The 15,244-nt window shown below is 46.7% G+C and overlaps 1 protein-coding gene across 23 annotated transcripts in view; it reads right to left on the bottom strand.

The window, feature by feature from the left end:
• Nucleotides 1-15,244, bottom strand: part of ZMYND8 (zinc finger MYND-type containing 8) — a 157,345-nt gene that overhangs the window by 105,140 nt on the left and 36,961 nt on the right. For all 23 annotated transcript variants that reach the window (XM_061209724.1, XM_061209725.1, XM_061209723.1 and 20 more), the window contains one exon: nucleotides 14,054-14,124. In XM_061209724.1, the coding sequence (XP_061065707.1) occupies nucleotides 14,054-14,078 (25 nt within the window). In that variant the 5' untranslated portion in view covers nucleotides 14,079-14,124. The remainder of the gene's footprint in view (nucleotides 1-14,053; nucleotides 14,125-15,244) is intronic.

Genomic DNA, 15,244 nt, shown 5'->3' with positions numbered 1-15,244 from the left:
ATGAGCCACAACTACTGAGTCCGCACACCACAACTACTGAAGCCCGTGCACCTAGAGCCCGTGCTCCGCAACAAGAGAGGCCACGGAAATGAGAGGCCTGTGCACCACAACGAAGAGTAGCCCCCGCTCGCTGCAACTAGAGAAAGCCCGCGCACAGCAACAAAGACCCAGCACAGCCAAAAATAAAAATAAATAAAATAAATTTATTTAAAAATAATAATAAATAAAAATAAACAAAAAAAATAAAATAAAATTTAAGTTAGTTGTCAATATTTAAAAATTAGGAGAAACTGCATCTGGAAATCCAGAGTACTAGCTTCTCTTAAACAAACACACACACACACACAAAAATCAAGATCCAGGCACACAAGGTCCCCATTTCCACATAGTACAATCCTCCAGGCTGTTTCCCCCACCCTTAGCATGGAACATGAAATTCCCCATTTGCCAAGGTTTCCATCATTCTTAACTGTCAAGATAATTAAACGTAACCTTGAAAATCCCTTCAAGGCAGAGTAAAGCATAGAAGGGCACAGGCTAAACAGAGGGATAACAGATAAAGGATACTTTGCTAGAATGGCCAAGATCTAGACAGTTCAAGCCCAACATGGTATATACATTTGTTTATATTTTTCTAAGAGAGAGGGGAAAAGTATATCAAACTGTTAACATAGGTTACCTGGCAGAGAATTTTTAGCCTTTTTTTTGTATACTTCGTTCAGTTTGTTGCCAGGAGATGCACTGATTTTATCATTTGAAAGGAAAATCCAATAAACCATTTTCTTCCCTTAATTAGTTTCTATTTCTTGGGAGAGAGTCTTTATTTAAAAAGCATTTACTGAGCAGCTACCTACAAATCACTTGCCTCACATTAAAAAGGTCAGAGAGACCTGGTCCCCTTACCAGTTTAGGCAAGGAGACACACAGGGAAATGAATTCGACAGCAGAGCATTTTGAAGGCTGGGGAGAGGGTTGCCCAGCACATTCTGGGTTATTTTCCCCCAGCCAATGTGCCAAGATGCCAAAGGGCCCAGCAAAAAGGAGGTTCAGTGTGGCCTGGATAAGAAATGCCAACTTGGGAAGATGGGAAGATAGCTGTGTTCTCTCTTTACATAACTTTTCAAAGAAAGAGCAGGCCCAGGAGAATCTAATCAAGTGAAACTTAAGACACCGATACAGTAATTTTTTGAGCACGTTCTATGCTGCGTCAATCCGTGGCTAGGTGTTTCCACCTACTGCATCCAGCATGACATGTTAATATATGAAAGCTGTAGTGCAGTGGTGTCCAATAGAACTTTCTATAATGATGGCAGCATTCTGTATCTGTGCTGTCTAATATCTGTGCAGCCTCTGGGCACTTGCAATGTGGCTAGTGCAACTGAGGAAGGAATTTTTTTTTTTTAATTAATGTAAATTAAAACAGCCACATACATCTAGTGGCTACCTTATCAGACAAGCATAGGTATAGAAGCTCAATATATAACAGACAAGGGAGGAAGCCTAGCAGGCAAGCAGCACCCTTCAGAATCCTCCACCCACCCCTACTGGAGGGATCTTCAAGGCGTAATGATTTGATGTCTAAAAATGTGTACGTGGACTTACCACCTTTAGCCTAGCTTGGAAATACTCAGACCTTTAGGATGCATGAGAATGTCTGATCAGAGCTGATCACTGTCCTTTCCTGGGCAATTTAAGGGACTTTCCGGGTGATTACTGTTTTGTTTTGTTTGGCAATGCCACGCAGCTTGCAGGATCTTAGTTCCCCAACCAGGGATTGAACCCGCGCCCTCGGCAGTGAAAGCTCGGAGTCCTAACCACTGGACCACCAGGGAATTCCCCCGGGGCGATTTCAACTTTGGAAGCTAAAGAACTCCACTGTAGGAGGTATAAATGAAGGCTCTGAAAGAGGGGAGCCTGGATCCCCAAGGATGTGGAGAAGCCAGGGGGAAGGCAGGTCCTCAGGGAGAGAAGCCTGGAAGGATCTACAAAGGCGTGACCCGGCGAGGAGCTGGAAGGAACCTGGCACATCACGGGACCAACATTCGGGCCTGGCAGGCTGAATAGGAGGGCAGCTTCTGCCAGAAAGGACAGATGGACCAGGGCCTTGAATCTCTGCTCAGGCCTGGGGTCGTCTTCAGGAGCCACTGGCAACCCAAAGCAGGCAAGCAAGACAATCGCACTTGTGTTTGGGAAAGGGCCCATCAAAAATGGTCTCAGGGACTTCCCTGGTGGTCCAGTGGCTGGGACTCCATGCTCCCAATGCAGGGGGCCCAGGTTCCAGCCCTGGTCAGGGAACTGGATCCTGCATGCCAAAACTAAAGATCCTGCATGCCGCAACTAAGACCCGGCACAGCCAAATAATTAATTTTTTTTTTTAAGTGGTCTTAATACCAGGGGAAGGAAAGAAATCAGAGGGAAGGGGGACATTTCAAAGAGTACTGTGTCCCTGGGGAGGAAAGACAGACAGGCCACCAATCGTTTCAGAGAGCAGACATTTGAGCTTGGGTAATTATTTCCACGCACCGATGATGCTGGAAACAAAGCCATCCGCTCCGGCTGAAAGGCTGCTTTTACATCCTTCTCCAGGAGAAAAGTTCTGTCCGGACTTCCCTGGTGGCATGGTGGTTAAGAATCTGTCTGCCAGTGCAGGGGACACGGGTTCGATCCCTGGTCCGGGAAGACCCCACATGCCGCAGAGCAACTAAGCCCATGCACCACAACTACTGAGCCTGCGCTCTAGAGCTCGCGAGCCACACAACTACTGAGCCCGCATGCCACAATTACTGAAGCCCGCGTGCCTAGGGCCCGTGCTCCGCAACAAAAGAAGCCACCACAATGAGAAGGCCACGCACCGCAATGAAGAGTAGCCCCCACTCACCGCAACTAGAGAAAGCCCGCGCGCAGCAACAGACACAGCGCAGCCAAAAATAAAATTAATTAATTTTTAAAAAAAGTTCTGTCCATCTGGTAGACAAAGTCAAATCATTCACTCATTCATTCAAAAGATGTATTTATTGTGCACCAACTAGAACAGGCACAGTGGTAGTAAAAGGGGCACAGGGGAAAATGAGATGCGCAAAAACAAAAGGCAGGACCCACCCTCATTTGGAGCCTTCGCATCCAGTGGGGTAGGAGGTTAGGAGAGAAAGGAGAGGGGAGGATCTTCCTTTTGAGGACCTGGAAGATCAGTGTGGCTGGAGTGGAGAGAAAGGGGGCCATGGAGGCAGGAGGCAGGAGGCAGGAGGCTGGAAAGGTGGTCAAGGGCCGCACATGAGAATTTTAGGACTTTGATATTCATCCTAAAACCAAAAGCAAGCCCCTTAAGAGTTTAAAGTAGGAGGTAGTAGCCGGAAGAGAGGTTCCTTTTAGAAAGATCGGGAGGTGGGATGGAGAGAGATGGGAGACCAATTAAAAGACTACTGCAGGGGCTTCCCTGGTGGCACAGTGGTTAAGAATCCACCTGCTAATGCCGGGAACACGGGTTCGAGCCCTGGTCCGGGAAGATCCCACACGCCGCAGAGCAACTAAGCCCGTGCGCCACAACTACTGAGCCTGTGCTCTAGAGTCCGCAAGCCACAACTACTGAAGCCTGTGCGCCTAGAGCCCGTACGGCACAAGAGAAGCCACCTCAATGAGAAGCCCGCGCACCGCAACGAAGAGTGGCCCCCACTCGCCGCAACTAGAGAAAGCCCACGCGCAGCAATGAAGACCCAACACAGCCAAAAATAAAAATAAATAAAATAAATACATTTATTTTTTAAAAAAAGACTACTGCAGTTCACTGGTGATAACTTGAAGAAGAGTGAATGTTTACGATATATTATTTTAAGTAAATGACACAAAAAGGCAAAAAGACAGAAGAATCGAGGATCAGTCCCACATCCCTGGCCTAGCCAACTGGCAGAGTCCTGCCTTATTCATCATAGTGGAGAAGCAGGTGTTTTGTTAGGGGGTGGTAGGGAGCAGGAGGGAAGGTGGATAGTGAAATTGGTTTTGGACACATTGAGTTTGAGACACCCATGAACAACAGGTAGGGCAGTCAGGTGGGCAGCTGGCCTTCTGCATCATGACTCAGGAAAAATCTAGGCTGGAAGTAAAATATTTGTGAGTCATAAAGCCACAGATGTGGGCAAGATCACCCAGGAAAAGAACGTGCTGGGCAAGGTGAGGACTTTCAGCAACTCCAACATTTAATGGAGAAGAGAAGGAGCCAGGGAAATCTAAGGAAAAGCACTGGAAGCGACAGTTTCCAGGAGAAAAATGATCAGCAAGGTCCAATGCCTCTGTGAGATCAAGACACGGCAGTACCGACACCATCCACTGGAGTCTACAGGAAGCCCAGTGATAACTGTTAACGTGGAGGGTCTGGGTGGAGCTGGCAGGACAAAGCAGGAGGTGAGGAAACCAAGACGTGAGTACAGACACTCCTCTTGAGAAGTTTGGCTTTGAAGGGGCCAGAAATAGGAGAACTGCTAATAGAAAAGATGCAAGGTCAAGAGAGGAAATGTGAAAGAGACCTGAGTATGTTCAGAAGTCTGTACAGGGGACTTCCCGGGCGGTCCAGTGGTGAAGACTCTGTGCTTCCACTGCAGGGGGCCACGGGTTCGATCCCTGGTTGGGGAGCTAAGATCCCACATGCTGCACAGCACGGCCAAAAAAATATTAAAAAATAAAATAAAATAAACAAATAAAAATAAAAACAAATGTCTGTACATTCCTCCAAAGGTTAAACACAGAGCTAACCCATGACTCCACAACCACAGTCCTAGGTCTACACCCAAGAGAAATGAAAACATACATCCACACAAAAACTCATTCACGAACGTTCACAGCACTGTTCTCCATAATAGCCAAGAAGAGGAAACAACTCAAATGTCCATCAACAGATGAATGGATAAAACAAAATATGACAATGGAATAACCCGATAGAACATTATTCAGCCATAAAAAGGAATCAAGTGATGTGTGCTACAACGTGGATGAGCCTTAAAAACATTATTCTACGTGAAAGAAGTCAGACACAGAAGTTCACATATTGAATGAGCCCATTTACGTGAAATGTTCAAGATAAGCAAATCCAGAGAGGGAGAGAGTAGATTAGTGGTTGTCAGGGTAAAGGGGCAATGAATGGGGAGTGACTGTTAAATGTTCTAAAATTGACCGTAGTGATCACTGCACGATTCTGTGAACGGATTAAAAACCATGTTACTGGGAATTCCATGGTGATCCAGTGGTTCGGACTCCACACTCCCACACAAGGGCGCGGGTTCTATCCCTAAGATCCTGCAGGCCACGTGGCACGGCCAAAAAAATAAACGAATAAAATTTTAAAAATAAAAATAAAAACCATGTTACTGTTGGGACTTCCCTGGTGGCGTAGTGCTTAAGACTCCGTGCTCCCAATGCAGGAGGCACGGGTTCGATCCCTGGTCAGGGAACTAGATCCCACATGTCGCAACTAAGACTTCCCATGCCACAACTAAGGAGCCCACGTGCGGCAACTAAGACCCGGCGGAACCAAATAAATAAATAAACAAATAATATTTTTAAAAAACACATAAAGATGATCAACATTTAAAAAAAAACCAAACATGTTACTGTTCACTTTGAAATGCTGGATCTCTGGGCTCCAGGAAAACTGGAAACAGGTAGAGGGAATGTGGAGGGGGAGGGGTGGGAGCACGGGGAGGGCCTGGAATATATAATACTGCACACACCCCCACTGAGAGATGTGGCCTTGCCAAACTCTCTCCCCTCAAGCCAACAGTAAAGGGGCCCCCATCAGTGGAGCAAAATGAAATAACTACTCTTTGAAACTTTCAGGCAAAAAAAAAAAAAAAAAAGTGCCAGGATTTCTAAAAGGCCTCAGACCTAGAAAGTTAACTCTAGAGGCATCTGGAGGAGGAAAAAGAAGAGGCGGTTCTTTTGAAACTATGGTTGAAAACTGTCCATTGTAGATCACAGTCTTCTGGAGTTACAGTAGTCACATAAACCTTTAACGTGGGTCACGCTTCAAAACTGGGGCAAACACAAGGTTTTCCACAAGTAAACCACAAAGATAAATTGCACGGATGTGCCGACAGGATTCCGTGAACAGACGCACGGATGCTACACTGGCGAATAGAAGGTAGAAGGTTTCTCATTTGGAAAGCCGTATCCAACATCCTCAGAGTTCCGGGATATTTTAGACCTTGTTGGGAGAGGAACAATCTGGTAGTTATCTAACTCGCAAATCAATTCCTTCCATTGCACAGTACATGGATGGCACTTCTTGGGCTGGAGGAGATGTAGAAGAGCCAAAACAGAGTTAAAAATACTGATGCTCATTTCTGAAAAGAAAAATTCTCAGCACTTCCGTATCGCACTGTGATTTAAGAGTGTTTACGGTTTTATTTTCTTAAACAGTTTCCTTAGGGAAAAAAAAAAATGATAGAAAGTCTCTATCTCATAGCCGTCCTCATAAACAACCCCTTTGTGAAACAGTCTTAATTTACATACAACAGTGAGAACGAGGATCCTGTACTAATTGAGGTCTGGGGCTGGTTAGCAAATTGCTGTAATTGTATATCCTCCAGCATCCTGTCTCGGAAAATATATCCATACCCAGGCAAATCTCAGCAAGAATGATACTGTTCAAGATTTTAATATCCTGGGCTTCCGCTGCATCTGTGCACAGTTTCCAAGTGGCTCGTTCCCTTGTGCGGGTGACATTACACAGACATTTTTAAAAATGGTTTCAGCTCTGGCAGCCTGGCATCCATACACCACAATCATTACTGCAAAATGCACACACAGCAGGATCAAGATGCAAGCAGCCCAAACAGGGGAGCCTTTGTATGGAGACGTGAGCTCCCAGCGTCCATCATTTTTCAGACTTTAAGTCCCTGGCCTTGGAGGGGCTTGTTCTGACCTCCTGCATCGTGTGGCCAAAATCCTGCAATGAACAGTGCTGTGTCCAGTCTCACGCGGAGAAAGCAAACCCACAACCCTCCACCACTTGTGGCCCAGAGATGTGTTTTGTTGGGTTCATGCATGGTCTTTCAGAAACTGGGCTATACAGATCACGTTTCTAAACCAGGCGTTTTTACAGGGGCAAAAAAATAAAATCCCAGGTGGTGACACCCAGTGAGCCATATTCTTGCTCCTGCTGGTCAGCAATCAAATGGATTGCTCCCCCTTTAGGACAGATACCCTCCCCCTTTAGGACAGATACTCTCCAACTCACCAAAGGCCCCAGCACCCCTGGATGCCAGCTTCACTCACTGGTCCACTTGCGGGCCCCTGCAGACATCTCACCTGGGATCCTTGGGGTAGAGCTCATGACCAAGTACAAAGGTTTAAAATCAAAGATAAAACCTGACCCCAATTCTCCACTTTGCCACTTCATTAATCTCTCTCAGCCTCAGTTTCCGGAACTATAAAATGGGAATAAAAACACCTGTAACACAGCGTTATCATGAGAATCGAATGAAGTAATTTGCATATAATACCTGGCACCTAGTAAGTACTCAGAAAACATCAGCGAGGCAAACACACTTGGCACCTAGACAGTATTTCCGAGTTTTGCTTGAGCATCTTTCAGCAGATCATTACCCCCGGACACAAATGTCAACCTGACATCTTGAAAGCACGAGAGCTTTGTCTCCCGAGGACTAAAATGCTCCGGTAAATGTCAAGGCTGGCGTTATGGCAATGCCTGGCTTGGGAATTATTCAGTTAATAAGTGAGTATGTGTCAGGGGTAAGAGGGTGTACAAATTGAAATTTAGTTAGAGAACCTGAAAGGTCGTACAAACTAGGTGTAGGAACAGAATTAAAGAACTCTGAGCCAATTATTTTCAGAGTTTCTAAGTTTCTCAAGTATAGTACAGTTCGGGGCCTCTTCTCCACCCACAAGTAGGGAATGATGTTGCCAGTTTCCCAACATGCCTGGTGGTCACCTCATCCTCTTTTGAAGATTACCTCCTTCCCAGTGGGGGCAATGTTGGGGGGTCCCAGATGTCTAGATACCGGCCCTTCCCCAGCCAAAGGGCAGAAACATGACACTAGGTAAGGGACTCTCCCTAGGGACTTTGCCCTATTGACCCTGAGGAGGCTGTATACTAGCTCCGCTCCCCAGAGCAGCCCTGGGCCTCCAGCCACTCCCTCAACCCCATGAGCCAACCGACCACCTTCCAGCCCATCCCCTTCCTGTTCCAATTAACCAGAGCCAGATTCCGTCGCTCACAACCAAAGAACCCTGATCGGACGGTACCAGGTGGGAGCTGAAGCACTGAATGTCCCAAAGCATATGAAAAGCAGGCTAGAGAAACAAGTTTGTTCACAGAGCCCACACCATCACAACATGGATTTTGAATAATTAGGACTGAAAGAGACATAAGCCTTCAGCCCAGCTTTTGCAAGCTGGTCACATTTGGACCAGGCTGGCCTCAGCTCTCAGAACCCCAGCCACCCCGTATCGTAACTCCAGGCCTTTCTTTGCGTATGCGATTTCCTCACCTAACCGGAGAGGTTCTATCAGAAAGGTTCGCAGGACACAGAAGCGGCCAGTCACCTGGCCATACGATGACCCTGGAGGATAGGAACTCACCTCCACACAAAGAAAGCCATCCAACACAATCCCTGGGGAGAGAGGAAGGTCTCCCTCGAAACCAGGTGACGCCATCCCCCTCACGATTCCCCACCAGAACAGGGGTTCCAAAGGCCCTGAGAAAATCAGTCCAAAAGGCTGCAGACCGGATTTCTTCAAACGTCTCAGAGGATAGGATGCTGGTCCCGAACCTGCCTGCTGGGGTGCCCTACGCAATTTTTTTTATTGATTTGCAGTATTATATTAGTTTTAGGTGTATAGCATGGCGATTCAGTATTTTTGTAGATTATACTCCAGTAAGTTATTACAAAATAATGACTGCAATTCCCTGTGCTGTACAATATATCCCTATTGCTTATCTATTGTATTTTACACATAGTAGTTTGTATCTCTTAATCCCATACCCCTATCTTGCCCCTCCCTGCTTCCCTCTCCCCACTGAAAATCACTAGTGCTTTCTACATCTGTGAGCCTATTTCTGTTTTGCTATATACATTCAGTTGTTTTATTTTTTTAGATTCCACATATAAGTGGTATCATGCAGTAATTGTCTTTGACTTATCTCACCAAGCCTAACATTCTCTAGGTCCATCCATATTGCTGCAAATGGCAGAATTGCATTCTTTTTTAGAGCTGAGTAATATTTCACTGTGTGTGTACGTGCACGCACGCACATGTGTACACATATATCTTCTTTAACCCTTCATCTGTTGATGGACACTTGGATTGCTTCCATATCTTAGGTATTATAAACAGTGCTGCTACAAACATTGGGGTACACGTGTCTTTTCAAATTACTTTTCTTTTTTTCATATATATACAACCAGGAGTGGAACTGCTATAACACGGTAGTTCTATTTTTAGTTTTTTGAGGAACCTCCATACTGTTTTCCACAGTGGCTGCACCAATCTACCTTCCCACCAACAGTGTACAAGGGTTCCCTTTTCTCCACATCCTCACCAACACTCATTATTTGTAGACTTTTTGATGATAGCCATTCGGACAGGTGTGAGGTGATATCTCATTGTCGTTATGATTTGTATTTCTCTGATGATTAGCGATGTTGAGCATATTTTCAGGTGCTTGTTGGCCATCTGTATGTCTTCTTTGGAAAAATGTCTATTCAGGTCTTCAGCCCGTTTTTTGATTGGGTTGTTTGTTTTTTTGATATTCAGTTACACAAACTTTATATATTTTGGATTATACAATTCTTCATTAACTACCTCCATGCCCTCTTCCTGGAGGCTGGAAGCAGGGAAAGAAGCAGAACTTGGTGAGTAGGGTTTCCACCTGATAGGCTTATCAACAGGAGCTCATCCCTCCTCAACTGATTCTAATCATGGCTAACATTTCTGAGCACTCGCCATGTCCCAGCACTGTTCTGGGTGCTTTGCACATGTGAGCAAGTTTAATCTCAACCATAATCCTCTATTTTTATCATCCCCATGTACAAGGGGAAACTGCGCCACAAATACAGCTAGGCAGAGGGCAGCCAGAATGCAAACCCAGGGAGTCTGACTCCAGAAGCCAGGTTTTCTTAAACCTCCATGCCATCCTGCCTCTCAAATGGGAGGGAGAGGTTGACCATGGGGGTGTAAGGCCTGGAGAGAGAAGGAGCCTAACACTGTAGCAGAAGAGACCATCAACAAACAAATAAATAGAAGTACAAGGTCGTGGACAAGGGCTTCCAAGAGCCTTTCAGAATGCCACGAATGTTCAACTAACTTGATCTGGGCCGTGGTCCCACAAATGTATACACATGTTAAAGTTCACCAAGCTGAACGCTGAATGTAAGATTTTAAGTATACCACAAAACGGTAAAGAATGGCAGATGGCAGGAGCCGCTTTCTCACTGTGGGAGTGGGAAATTACAGATAAGTAAGGAGAGAAGGCTGGAATGATCCATGCGGTAATGGATCAGAACTGGAGACAAGTGTATGAACTCAATTTAACAGAGATACAGATAGAAATATTTATAGATGTGTATACATGTGGGTTCCTATACACATATACATGTTTCTTTGCTCTGTCAGCTGACAGAACCTAGAAGCAAAGACACCTCAGCAGCAATAAGCACATCCAGCACCCAGATCTTGGTTTCTAAGGCCATTCTCCAATAACAACTAGGGGCCTTGGGGAAAATATACAAGATGAGCCTAGAGCATCCTGCAGTGCCAAAAATTAAGAAAGTGTTCAATCAATCAATCAACCGACAATGACGTCAAAGGGACACAGGAGCCGACTGAAAGTGCTCCCAGTGGCCAAAGCTAGAACAATCTGAGCAACAAAATAAGTAATACAAAACCCAAAGTATAAAACAGTTGAGTCCTTGCTGATATAAATAAATGGCTGAACAAATAAATGGGAGAAAAAAGACAAATCTCTCATATAGAACAACATGAAATAATTTATGTAGATACTCTGGCCTTCGGGAGCTGGAGCATGGCTCCCCACACTTCGTAAGTGTGGGCTGGGCACTGTGACTTCCTTCCAAAGAGGAAGGGGAGAAACCTGACAAACACTCCCTTGGCCAAGTGATCAAGGTCAACACCACCAGTGATAAATCATGTTCATAATATATACCCTTGATATGATGTGATGGAAACGGCCCTTTAAGGGCTTCCTCTCAAAAACCCATAATTCCGGCCTACTCCAATCCAACCATGAGAAAAACATCAGATAAACCCCAAATGAGGATCATCCTACAAAATACCTGACCAGTTTTCCTCCAAACTAGCAAGGCCATCAAAAACAAGGAAAGTCTAACAAACTGTCACAGCCAAGAGGATTCTAAGGAGACACGACAGCTAAATGTCATGTGGGATCCGGGATGGGGTGCTGGAAGAGAAAAGGGATCTTAGTGGAAAAACTAAAGAAATCTGAAGAAAGCATCAACTTTAGTTGGTAATAACACACCGATTGATTAATTGTGACAAATGGACCAGACCAATGTATGGTGTTAATAACAGGGGAAAAACTGTAACTCTGTGTGTGTGTGTAACTATGTGTGTGTGTGCGTCGGGGGGTGGTATGGGAACACTCTGCACTAGCTTCACAACTTACCTGGAAATCTAAATCTAAAACTGCTCTAAAATTAGAAGTTTATTTTTAAAAACATAACAGAAAATGATGGAATGGCTCCTGTGGCTAGGGTGGCCACTGAAGGCCTCCCTCAGGAGCTGACGTCTGAGAAGGAGCTGACGCCTGAGAAGAAGCTGAGATGAGAACTAGGCAGCAGGACCCAGGGTGGCGTTCCCGGCAAAGGGCCCCCAGGAGAGGACGGGGAGGGGAGGGAGGCTGGGGAACTCAAGTGGGGTCAGGTGCACAGAGTGTCTGTCACAAGGTAAACAAAAGTGAAGGAAGCTGAAGGGGTCAGGCCAGGCAGGTTGGTCACAGTCACTTCAGACTGGAGCCTGAGGGCGCTGGAAGGTCAATGGAGGGACTCAGCAAGATGAGATGTACCTGATGGAGTGTTCTTCCAAGATCGCCCTGGCTGCTGTCGGAGAGGATGCGGTGGGGCAGATAAGGGATTATGATGACCCCAGAGAGGTCCCACCTCGGACGGCCCAGAGACAGAGGGTGAAGGGCTAGGAGCACCCGGGGGTCTGCAAGAAGACACGAAGCGGGGTCTCCACGCTCAAGGGGAAGAGAAGAGGGGTCTCCACACGCAGAGGGAAGGGCCTGAGCTGAACAGGCCTCCTGCTCTGGCTGACGGTCCCCGATTCTGATCCTTTTGGAGAAGTCTCCACAATGGGGCTCCAGGGCCTTCCAGGCACCGAGCGCTCAGGAAGGAAGCACCTCCTTGGAGTCCGAGCCTCGGTTCGGTTCGATCCCATCTTACACTTTCTACCTGGGAGACATTACCACTCAGAGCCTCGGTTTCCTCAACTGCAAAATGGGAACACCACCTCCCATTTCTTGCCAGGTAAGAAAAGGCTCCTGGACCCTACAAGCACAGCCTTCATAAATGTCGCCAGCAAGTATTACTTTTACAAGAGTAAGCCCAAGGTGGAAGGAATCTTAGAATCTAATCTGACAGCCCATTTTACAGATAAGAAAACAAGGGCAGAGCCAGAGCGTGTCCAGGAGAGCGGCAGAGCAAAGACAGCGAGCCCGGCTCCCAGCTCTCGTTCTCTGGGCTCCCTTCTCCACACTCGATTCTGACCCCAAAGTGGCGGGGGGGCGCTGAGACACGCTTCCCCATCAGCAACTGTCTCCAAACACCTCTTGCTCAGACTCCCCCGTGGCTCTCCTGACCATCAGAGGTGCTGCGGGCCCAGCCTGGGCTCGGGGTGGGGGGACTCTGGTGAAGGGGAGCAGCCCTCCGACTGGGCCCGCCCCACCACCACCAGGCACCGACCACCCACCCGGACAGCCTGGCCTGCCCACATGAGGGGCCTCCCCTCCTCTCTGAACCAGGCCCAGGCCCCCATCAGGCAGGTCAGGAAGCAACAACGGCCAGCCCCTGCTTCCCAGGTCACCACCGTGCCACCACTATCTGACCCTCATCTTTGCCCACAATGACACGCTGTCTTATCAAAATCCTCAAAAAGCTCTGTGGTCTCAGACGACTTTACGGTGAAGCTCTTGGGCTGGATGGGAGTCTTTCTGGCCGAGTCTGTACTCACCCTCTGTCTAGTCCTTCCCGCCTTCCCCCCAGACCCCAGCACAGGTACTCAGCGACTTGTTGAAAGAATAACACCACCGTGGTACAACAACTAAATTTGGAGAGGAGCATTTTCATCAACCAAAGAGGTGAGAAATGTTCCCGCAGCTCATTTCTAAAAGCACCCTGAAGGCAAACGTGAGTAACTGCTTCCTTGTGGGAAACCTCGTGAAATCTCACACAGACCAATCCAAAAGTACCAATGCCTCAATTAGAAGATCCTTGAGGAGCTCTAACACAGGATTCTGAATAGAAGCACATACCACGTTTACTCTGATTTGCACAATTCTGTCCTACATGTAAACACTGGCCCCAGCATTCCAGGAAGTCCTAATGTTTCCCTTTAATCTCTAACCAAGACCAACGTTTTCCAAGGAAGTGGGTCACCTTCGTTCCACCTCTGCGATTCCAAAGAGACCTGTTACTGAAATCAGAAACCTAGCAGCGGCTGGAGACTCCAGTTGCTTCTAGAACATGCTTTATTTAAATCGATTCCCGAAAGTCACCCTGCAGAGAGCTAGCCAGCCGCTCTCCGTCATGACACTCACATGTAAAATTTACTGTCGGGACAATTTCCGACAGGTCAGAACACCTACACAGACACGCCAAGGGAAAGCAAATCAAAAGGAGATTTCTCTATAAGTGAGGTTCATCCATCAAAGGTGCCAACCTCTCAACATCGGAGGAGTGTTAGAGCCTCGACTCGTAAGCCACACTTCACTGCACTGAAACAACAAGAAAAAGAAATTCCAATTTCCTCCTCTGCTCTGGATAGATAATACGAGATTTTTACTTACCTTTGGAGCGAGTAGAGATATCCATGCCCTCCACCACCTCCTGTTCTGTTTTTATTTCCTCTTCAGCCAAGCTGAAACAGAGCAAATTATGTTCACGTTTAGGTAGACTGAGAACTTGCCCCATGGGGGCGGTTATTTAGAAGTTCTAACAACAAACCCACATTTTTCAGACAATCTTCCAAGGGTAGGGGGAAAGGAACCCACACCTGATTTCAAACAAAGTGTTAAGAGTCCTATAGGAGTGTTTTTAAACACTAGCTTGTTCTTTAAGTCAAATTACTATTCCAGTTGTCATGCTATTGGAAGATGCAAAAGGCTTTTTTAAGACACAATTACAATCTACCCCCATGGACCAATGAAAACCCAGCCTTCAAGTAAATAAGTTTCTCATTGTTAACACTGGGTTCAGGTTGGAGGTGGTTTTCGGGGTACCCGGAGTTCAGATCTCTGAATTCTGCAAGGCAAAGAGTATTTTCCCAGACCTCCTGGTTAAATCTTACTATTTCCCGACGAGGCAGGAACATGAAAAAATATATAGGTTAAGCTACAAAGTAGAAAAATATGCTCAGGCTAGAAGCAAAAGGCCTGGTCTCAAAACATTCAAACCACCAGCACTTAGCCCAGGAATTAGGATTGGGGTCTCCACAATCCCAACCCCTGGGATATTTCCTCTCTGTAGCAGGCATGGCTTAGAGAAAGCATTCAGCACTCTTTTGCGCTGTGACTAATTACCCCCACCACAAAAGTGGAATGAGGAAGGATTATTTAGAAGACAGGCTGAGAGCTGGGGGTTGGGATAAGAAGCAGGGAAAACAGGCCCCTCTGCTGGGCCATCCACCAGAATCTTCTCTCGCTCTCTCGGCTGCAACTCCCCGCTGAACAGGGTGCGGGCCATTCCCTATCTTCCCCACGGACATGCACACACCTCTCAGGCCAAGCCAGGAAAGTTCTGCTTTTCTAAGTGCCAACAGTTTGAGGTGCTGGAACTTTCCAGGCATTCGGCTGACAACGAAGTGATAAGAACCTGAGCAATTATTCTAGATGCAATTCCATCGGACTGTGGTTCAACAAGAAGAAATGGGTGCATCTCCAACTGAGATGGCTGAAATCTTCCACCTGGAAGACTCAAAAACCAGGACAGGGGGGACGCTGGGTAAGGCAGGAAGGATCAGAATGTCCCTTCTGTGTTTC

This window comes from Eubalaena glacialis, chromosome 13 (assembly GCF_028564815.1).
Source record: "Eubalaena glacialis isolate mEubGla1 chromosome 13, mEubGla1.1.hap2.+ XY, whole genome shotgun sequence".
NCBI lineage: Eukaryota > Metazoa > Chordata > Mammalia > Artiodactyla > Balaenidae > Eubalaena > Eubalaena glacialis.
Note: the sequence above shows the minus strand (reverse complement) of the source record. Positions and strands in the feature narration are given on the sequence as shown.